A 9,220-nucleotide genomic window follows, 5' to 3' on the forward strand; every position below is an offset into this window, starting at 1 on the left:
AATTCAATAAAAGTGGCAGTGTTTTTCATATGCTGATACAGGGTACCTCTCTGATCCACATCAAGGACGCTCACAAACTGGGAACATGTTTACATGAGGAGGAATTGCAATCTCATGGTGCTCAACGAAACAACCATTGGTAGCCACATCTTCCAATCACTTGGAAATACTTGCCCTTCATGAAGCCAGTCGTGGATGCGTTTGGTTAAGGTCGGTGATCCATCACATCTGAAGCACATGTGCCCTACCCTTCGCAACGGACACTCCAACCATCCTAAATGAGGACAATGCAGCTTGTATTGCTCAGATCATGGAGGATACTCAAGGGTGACCTAACTAAGCACATATTACCAAAGTTTTTACACACACATGAGCTTCAGAAAAATCAAGAAATTAAAGTCAAACAAATTCGCTCAAGCGATAACTTGGCATATTTCTTTACCAAGTCTTTGCCAAAATATACATTCCAAAAGCTAATACATGACATCAGTTTACGTCAACTCTGCAAGCAATGAAATTGGAGTGTGCAAAATCAAGGGGAGCATTCAAGAGTCCTTTAACACATGACATATGCACGTTGTACTCTTTTTCCTTCGATTAGGGTTTTCTTCACTGGGTTTTTCCTAGCAAGGTTTTAACGAGGCAATATGAGCGCATTTAACATTACCTTTACGTCCCAAATGAAGTTGTACTATTTTTCCTTCGCTTAAGTTTTTCCCATTGGGTTTTTCCAAGCAAGGTTTTAATGATGCAACCAATCTAGGGACATGTGGTCTCTAAGGAGGAGTGTTGTAAAGAAAGTGGTGGAGCCCACATAAAGAAAAGAATAAAATATATTCAAAAGGCAAATGATGATGTTGGGCAAATAATGTTGCCAGACATAAGAGGAAATACAAAGGCTTCTCAAGCCTTTCTTGCTCAATTATAAAAGGGAGGCTAGTTCCTTATTTTGAACACAAGCCGAGAGGTATTGAGACGAAGTGAGAAGTGAAAAACACACTGAATTGTGAGAAGAAAAGAGAGTGAGAAATCTAAGAGTTAGTGAGTTCTATCTGAGAGGAAGTTTTTCCAGTGTAAACATCACATAGCAAATACAATTCTACTCCCAATATTCAGTAGTACTTTTCATACTCTAATTATTTTTGGATTGAATATGTGCGGGAATATTGAGTTGCACGTGAAGTAAATGAGCCACAATATTTAACAAGGTTCAGCCATGCCTATGTCCTTGAAGAGCATGAGCAGTAACTTTTTCACTATGTAAAATAATAGGTCTACAACTTTAGTTTTTATAATATATGTGGCTCACTGATTTTTCTTACTTGGAGAATTTCTCTCTGCTCTTTTTTTCCTCTCCTCTCACTCTCCCTTTCTTTCTTTCCTCTCTGTCTGACTCTCTTTCTTCTCCCAATTGGGTCTGTATGCAAAGGCAGAATAATTCCTTATTTATAGGCTAAGGAAATGATGCCCGTGAGTGTGCAAGTGATAAGCCTCCAAGATGTGGCTGACAAGGAATCCAACATGTGGGCTCCACTCACTATCTTTACAACACTCCCCCTTGGAGACCACAAGTAACTAATAGGTCATTTCATTAAAGCGAATACGTGGAGGTCGATGACCCATTGGTTTTGTGGAAAGCCTTATATGAAAGATACAATGACCAGAAGACGGTGATCCACCCAAGAGTCAAATATGAGTGGACACACTTGAGATTCCAAGATTTCAAGTAAGTGTCTGAGTACAACTTAGCAATGCACAGAATCACATCTCTGATGAAATTGTGCGGTGAAAATATATTTGAGAAGGATATGCTCGAGAAAACCCTCAGTACATTTCATGCCTCAAATGTGCTCCTTCAACAATAATATAGGCATAGCGGTTTTACGAAGTACTCTGAACTGGTATCTTACCTTTTATTGGCTGAGCAGAACAATGAGCTTCTATTGAAAAATCACTTATCTCGCCCAACAAGCTCATCACCATTTCCTGAAGTAAATGTTGCATCTCATGAAGCGAATACCACCTCATCTGGTGGCAGTACCCACAGACGTGGGCAAGGAGGCGAGCGTGGCCGTTGGCAATGGAATAAAAAAGATCATGGTGCCCATTCATATGGATTGGGTCAAGGGAGCAATCCATCCACGAGTGGCAAAAATACATCTCGGAATAAGGGGAAAGCGTAGACAAGCCTTGTGCCTAGAAATGTTGAAGGCGCTTGTCACAGATGTGGTGCAAATGGACATTGGGCGCGTACATGCCGTACAACGAAGCATTTGGCGGATCTTTATCAATCTTCATTTAAGAATAGGAAAGTGGAGACAAATTATATTGATCATGCTATACCATATCTATCAGCCACATATGGCCCATTGGAAATATTGCGTCAGTTAGACATGACGCATCTAGATGTTTTCGATTTTGTTATTGAAAGAGGGAATGAAGTTTATGGGTCCGAATTAGACTAAATCCCTTTATGTACCATTTGTATTATCTGAAGTACTATTTTTAATTTTCATTTCTATTCAATAAAAGTGGCATTTTTTTTTTTTACATTGAATAATTGTTTATTGATTCAACTTATTTTATTTATTTGAAGGCATAGATATAAATTATATATGCTTGCAAAACAAGAACTATAACAAAGATATTTGTCTCGTAGACAGTTCGACTACTCATACGATCCTTTGAGAAGTATTTCTCAAACTTGATGCTTACAAAAGCAAAGGTAACAACCATATCAGGATTGGCCTGCAAGGATTGTAAATCAGATGCCAAATGACGAAATCACATATCTCAGCTGCAAATGCACCTACAAGGATTGATGTCCATAATGAACAAGTGTCCCTTAAGTGGCATCGGTACCTGAAAGTTAAGAAATCTCCATAAATTATACATCCACCAATGAATTTTGGAATAGTAATGAGATGATCATCGATGATATATTTGCATTCTCAGTGGCTACTGAGATCATAAAAGGTGATGATATTCAGCCATGCTCCATTGATGAATGCACACAGAGACAGGATTGGCCTAAGTGGAAAGATGCAATCCAGGCATAATTAAATTCTTTGGGAAAAATGAGTGTTTTTGGACCTATTGTTCCAACTCCACCCAATGTGAACACTGTGGCCCTGTTTGGCATGCTTCACTAAGCTTCACTGGACTGGACTGGGTTAAATAGTCCTAAAAACCTATGTTTGGTAAGGGAGGGGATTAAGTTAAATGAGATTATATAATCCAATGGGTAAAAAAACAACGGACTCGCTTGTCTAATATAGCGAGCCCAAAACTTGGTTCGCTAAATAGCGAAGGTGCTATTTTGTACACGGAGTCCGGCTGAATACCACCACCACCATCAAACACACGAGCCCGAAACATCAAACATACCACCATCAAACCCACAACCAGCCACCACATACCCAATCGAACCATCACCATCACCTAATCAGTCAATCGAACCATCATCACCAGCCACCACATACCCAGCTAAACCACCAGCACCACCCAATCGAACCATCACAGCCATTAATCAGTGGAACCATAGAGAGAGAGAGAGAGAGAGAGAGAGAGAGAGAGAGAGAGAGAGAGAGAGAGAGAGAGAGAGTTGATGGTTGGATCTGTAGTGGCATTAAGAGAGAGTGAAAAGGAGGGAAGGAAGAATAAAAGATAAAGGAGAGAATAGGAAGAAGGAAACAAAGAAAAACAAAAACGGCTGGGAATGGAAAGAAGAAGAAAGGAGGAAGGAAGAAAAAAAAGGGAAACGGGCCAGGGAAGAAAAGGAAGAGGAAAAGACAAAGGAGAGAAGAGGAAGGAAGAAAGGCAAAAAGAAAAGGGAACGGCCAGAGAAGAAAAGAAAGAAGAAAAGACAAGGGAGAGAAGAGTAAGGAAAAATAAAAATAAAAATAAATGAGATAGTTTTAGTCTTTCAAAAATATTAGAATTTTATTTATTTTTAGGCTAAAATCCTTAATTAAAATTAAATATTAAAAAAAGAATTAGTCCGACACAACACCAAACATAAGTCTTCACTATTTTTACAATCCAGTTTCTTAGTCCGACGCAACACCAAACGTAGGTTAGTACTTAATCCAGCTTAGTCCAATCCGAGCTAATTCAAGACAGTCCTAGGATTTAATCCGGTCCATAACAGTCCGCCATACCAAACGACCCCTGTAGGTTATAAGTGCTTATTTATGAACAAACATACTCTCCAGTAATGGACGCAATCACGTTCCGTTACTTAATAAGTTTGGTAGTTGTTGCGTAGATTTCAGCTGCACCAAAATGGATTAAGCTGCATCCTCAACTTGTGATACTCGCAAGTGCACGAGCCGTTCGGTAGTATAGCGTATGTAAGTGCAAGGTCGATTCCACAGGGATTGGTGATTGAATGATCCAATTTAGTTTCCCTACACAAAATAGAAACAAAAACAAAGAACATAAAACAAGGAAGAAAGAAATAAGTAACTCAAGCAAATAAGTTCCCAAGTTCAATTTAGATTAATGGATTGATTCTAGCTAAAGTATGATTAAGCCATGGTGTGTGGTCATAACCTTGTGTTCCTAATTCCCTAATTTGATCATTTGTTGTCTAACCTAAAATTAAGCATTAGGAACCCATTAAGCATAGAAGAACATTTTAAACAACCAAGTATGTATCTAATCCTTGTTGTCGAATGTCCATACATACTCTTCCTATTCATAGTTCAATTCGAATTAAAGCATGGTGTATACTCTTAATTCAAACCAAGATAGCTAACATGCAAGCCTAAATGGTGATCAATCATTCAAACTAGCATATTAACTTATAAGCATAATGAATAAGAACAAAAACCATAATTGAAACTTGGAAACTAATTAAACTTGAATACTTAAGAAAGAATGTACATTACAAGAAAAATAAATTACAACTAAGAAAACATTAAAGAAAGCTAGAATTGAGAACTAGAAAGCAAAACTAAGAGAATTTGAGGGAGAGAAGGGAAGGGAGCTCTAGAGAAGTGTTTGAGAGCTCCCCCCCTTGGGGTGTGTTTACAAGCTTAGAGAACCTCCCTATTTATAGGCCTAAGGAAGTGAAAAATCTGAATTCAATATGGCTAATGCATACAACACTTGTTTTATAAAATCTGAAATGGTTGATGCACTTGTATTAGAAAATTTGAATTGGTTGAAGCACTTCACCAATAAATCCCACCAGCAGCCCTGGCTCATCTTCATGTCACCATGACCAAGCTTCCAAATTGTGAAACCCCGTATTTTTAAATAAATAAATATATATATATATATATATATATATATGTTCATTTGAATAACTATAAAATATATTTATTATTTGTTTTTCTTGTGTATTAAATAGTTAAAAAAAATCTCTTTTATCTTTCTGAGCAAGTTAACTTGGAGAAAAGGATTGAAATGGTAAATATTATATGAGTTTTAATCATCTTAAGCTATAGAGTGGACGTGTGGTTAGCATGCATAGTTCATCCTTGTCACCTATATATGTGTCCTTGTTTTAAAGCTCAAACTTGTGTGTGTTTTGACAACTCATGTAAGAAATTAGTTAGTTAATAAATATCTTGATTCTATCTTCCTAAATTCGTATTCATCCTTAGTCATCAAGCTTATCCACACATCTATTCTTGCTTCATGCCCAAGTTTTGTAAGAGTATATAAATAAGGCCTCTCCCATATGTGTCAATAACAAAAACGAGAAAGAGAGAAAGGAAGTGAAATACTAGAGAGAGAGAGAGAGAGAGAGAGAGAGAGAGAGAGAGAGAGAGAGAGAGAGAGAGAGAGAGATAAGTTATGAAATTCTTGGAAGAGATATAAGGCTTAGCTTGTATTTTCTTGGAACATTGCTTTGGAATCAAGGTAGGGATTTCTTGGGGTGCCTTTACGGGGATTGATTTAATTAAATTTCGTGAGCACTATATTATGCATGATATTATTATTATTGATATTGGATGTTGAAGTGTTGTTAATTATCTATATTATTTTATTAATATTGACATGATCATATGTTATCGGTGATGGCTGGAATTCTTGAGTTGATGGAAAAGAGGGCAATGGAAATAGTCTTTTGTGTAGTTGAGTCTAACTCTTGGCAGGTACCAGGTCTCAGAGATCCCACAGTGCACATTGTTTTTATTGGGTGATTCGGGACTGGCGAAAGGGAGTTAGACAAGATGACTAACAAAAGGGGAAATTATGGGATGATTGAAATGGGTGTTAGTTCATATAAATGGGCATTCGGGACCGAGTGGTATAAGCATGGTATGGGACGTGCAGGTCTGCTTGTCCAGTTATATGAATTAACGGGATTAGATGAAGAGCATTCGTTCATGCATTAATATTATTAAATTGATATTTGGCTATGTGATTGCATGTCACTTAATTTAGTTATATCAATCTACTGTGGTAAGGTCTCATGTCCCTACTGAGCGGTGGTTGCTCATCCCTCACCCTGTTTAATTTTTCAGATGAATTAGTGGGCAAGACAAGGACTAAACCGGTTCAGGCTGAATTAGATGAGAGTGATAGAGCTTTATTTATTATTTGTAAAGTTGTAAGATTTTTGGGATCTATTTTTATAAGAAAAGTTTATTTTATGTTTCGGTTTTCTTTTTATTTTATTTTACTCACGCACCGGGCGCGGGGTTTCTGCTTACCCCCGGGTCCGGGGTGTGACACAACCAGCTCAATAGCTCATGCCTAGCTCACCATGACCAAGCTTCCAACCAGAAACAATAGCTCATCCTGAGGTCAGCATGACCAGCAACTTCAAGGGCTTACGAATTGGGCTTCCCTTAAGTAAATTAAGACTTTAAGCACTCAAACTTGAAGTTCAGAATGTCTTCTTTCCAGCCATATATCATTTGGGCCAATCCAAGGTCGGAGGACGAAGTTAAGGCCAAAACAAATTGCTAACTCATTTTGCGCGCTGATAAAATCCATCCTGAGCATGGCTCTGTGTTTGCTAGGTAACAGACTCCATATTTATCCAATGGGGCTGAATTTGGGATATGTTATAGTACACACCCATTGGAACAACTTTCATGAAGAATGCTGCCTCATCCGAGCTGTGTAGGTTGCTGAAACAAAGCTTGCAATATGACCTACGGAACTGGACTGGCAGGGGGCTGTAGCCAAAATGAGTTTGTCTTTTAAGCTCTTCATCCATTCATCCAAATTAGGCCTTAACATGCTTGAATTGCATGAATTATGCTCTCTTGCTCTATTTGCCTACAAAACACACAAAGGGAGGTAAACAACTTAGAAATCTAAGAAACTAAGCAAAAGAAGTAAGTAAATAGGGCATGTATATGTATGAAATTATGAGCTTAACAGTAGTTTCAGAAAAACTTGAAATGAGACTTATGAATGTCATTACTGCATATCTGTATGGAGAATTGGATACATATAAATATACATGATATACCAGAAGGGCTTAGGCTGCCTGAAGCAGCCAGGAATAAACCACGAGGCATATTCTCAATTAAATTGAGAAGATCATTGTATGGGCTAAAACAATCTGGGCGAATATGGTGCAATCGTCTCAGTAAGTATTTACTGAAGGAATGATACACAAATGATCCTATTTGCCCATGTGTGTTTATTAAGAAATCAAAGTTTGGATTTGTGATAGTGGCAGTATATGTCGACGACATGAATCTAATTTGCGATAGTGGCAGGCCCTGATATGGTTGTTATCTTTGCTTTTGTAAGCATCAAGTTGGAGAAATACTTTCGATCTCGAAGGATCGTATAAGTAGTCGCACTGTCTATTTCTATGCCTTCAAATAAGTAAAATAAGCTGAATCAATAAACAATTATTCAATGTAAGGAAAAACACTATCACTTTTATTGAATTGAAATAAAAATTAAAAACAGTACTTCAAATAATACAAATGGTACATAAAGGGATTTAGTCTAATTCGGACCCATAAACTTCATTCCCTCTTTCAATAACAAAATCGAAAACATCCAGATGCGTCATGTCTAACTGACGCGATATTTCCAATGGGCCATCTGTGGCTGGTAGATATGGTATAGCATGATCAATATAATTTGTCTCAACTTTCCTGTCCTTGAATGAAGATTGATAAAGATCCGCCAAATGCTTCGGTGTACGGCATGTACGCGCCCAATGTCCCTTTGCGCCACGTCTGTGACAAGCGCCTTCAATATTTCTAGGCACATGGCTTGTCTGTGCTTTCCCCTTATTCCGGGATGCATTTTTGCTTCTCGTGGATGGATTGCTTCCTTGACCCAAGCCATATGAATGGGCACCACAATCTTTTCTATTCCCTTGCTAGCGGCCACGCTCGCCTCCTTGCCCACGTCTGTGGGTACTGCCACCAGATGAGGTGGTATTCGCTTCATGAGATGCAACATTTACTTTAGGAAATGGTGTTGAGCCTGTTGGGCGAGATTGCTGATTTTTCAATAGAAGCTCATTGTTCTGCTCAGCCAATAAAAGGCAAGATACCAGTTCAAAGTACTTCGTAAAACCGCTATGCCTATATTGTTGCTGGAGGAGCACATTTGGGGCATGAAAGGTACTGAGGGTTTTCTCGAGCTTATCCTCCTCAAAGATATTTTTACCACACAATTTCATCAGAGATGTGATTCTGTGCATTGCTGAGTTGTACTCAGACACTAACTTGAAATCTTGGAATCTCAACTGTCCACTCATATCTGGCTCTTAGGAGGATCACCGTCTTCTGGTGATTGTATCTTTCGTATAAGGCTGTCCACAGAACCAATGGGTCATCGACCTCCACGTATTCGTTTTTCAGCACTTCATGAATGTGACGACGAAGAAAAATCATAGCCTTTGCGTTTTCTTTATGTGATGCATCACTTCCATCTACAATTGTTTTTCCAAAGCTATTGGCACACAAATGGATCTTGGCATCTAGGACCCATGATAGATAGTTGTTCCCATATATGTCTTGGGCATCAAATTCCCGCTTTGACAAGTTTGCCAAGTTTGCCATCTTGAAAAGAAAATGAAAAAAAAAAATTGATAAGCTCCATCTCTTTATCTTCTTATTTTATTTTATTAATATTCTACAGTATTCAATACCACTTTATATATATGTTGACTATACAAAGAGTTTGAGTTGTGCTAATGGCAGGTGAGAAAGCAACAAGATTGAAGGCATGCACATATGCACAATGATCACTTCAATATCATTGTCCGCCATGATTCATTTTT

General features: G+C 38.1%; 1 protein-coding gene and 1 pseudogene across 6 annotated transcripts in view; one reads left to right on the forward strand and one right to left on the reverse strand.

Annotated features, from left to right (window-relative positions):
* The window catches only part of LOC110762143 (protein STABILIZED1 pseudogene), a 30,972-nt pseudogene extending 24,363 nt beyond the window's left edge, over positions 1 to 6,609 (forward strand). Inside the window, exon 4 of one of the 5 annotated variants that reach the window (XR_015826316.1) lies at positions 6,480 to 6,609. The product of XR_015826316.1 is annotated as a protein STABILIZED1 pseudogene, transcript variant X6 (transcript). Of the gene's footprint in view, positions 1 to 41; positions 711 to 1,928; positions 2,545 to 2,659; positions 4,451 to 6,479 lie in introns of those variants that run through there. The other 4 variants (XR_015826315.1, XR_015826317.1, XR_015826318.1 and 1 more) reach the window with 4 other exon arrangements.
* A 1,702-nt stretch (positions 6,610 to 8,311) lies between these two features.
* Positions 8,312 to 8,999, reverse strand: LOC110762134 (uncharacterized). Its single transcript, XM_021964739.1, has 2 exons — positions 8,664 to 8,999; positions 8,312 to 8,461 (listed from the first exon to the last, which is right to left on the reverse strand). The coding sequence occupies exons 1-2, from the start codon at positions 8,997 to 8,999 to the stop codon at positions 8,312 to 8,314; spliced, it is 486 nt and encodes a 161-aa protein (XP_021820431.1).
* Positions 9,000 to 9,220: the final 221 nt, after the last annotated feature.

Source organism: Prunus avium, chromosome 8 (assembly GCF_965620075.1).
Source record: "Prunus avium chromosome 8, drPruAviu1.hap1.1, whole genome shotgun sequence".
Taxonomy (NCBI): Eukaryota; Viridiplantae; Streptophyta; class Magnoliopsida; order Rosales; family Rosaceae; genus Prunus; species Prunus avium.

Coding starts and splice junctions, on each gene's coding strand:
- LOC110762134 (XM_021964739.1), bottom strand. CDS start 8,999: ATGGCAAACTTGGCAAACTTGTCAAAGCGGGAATTTGATGCCCAAGAC. Junction 8,462..8,663: donor TTGAGATTCCAAGATTTCAA/GTTAGTGTCTGA, acceptor TTGGCTGAGCAG/AACAATGAGCTTCTATTGAA.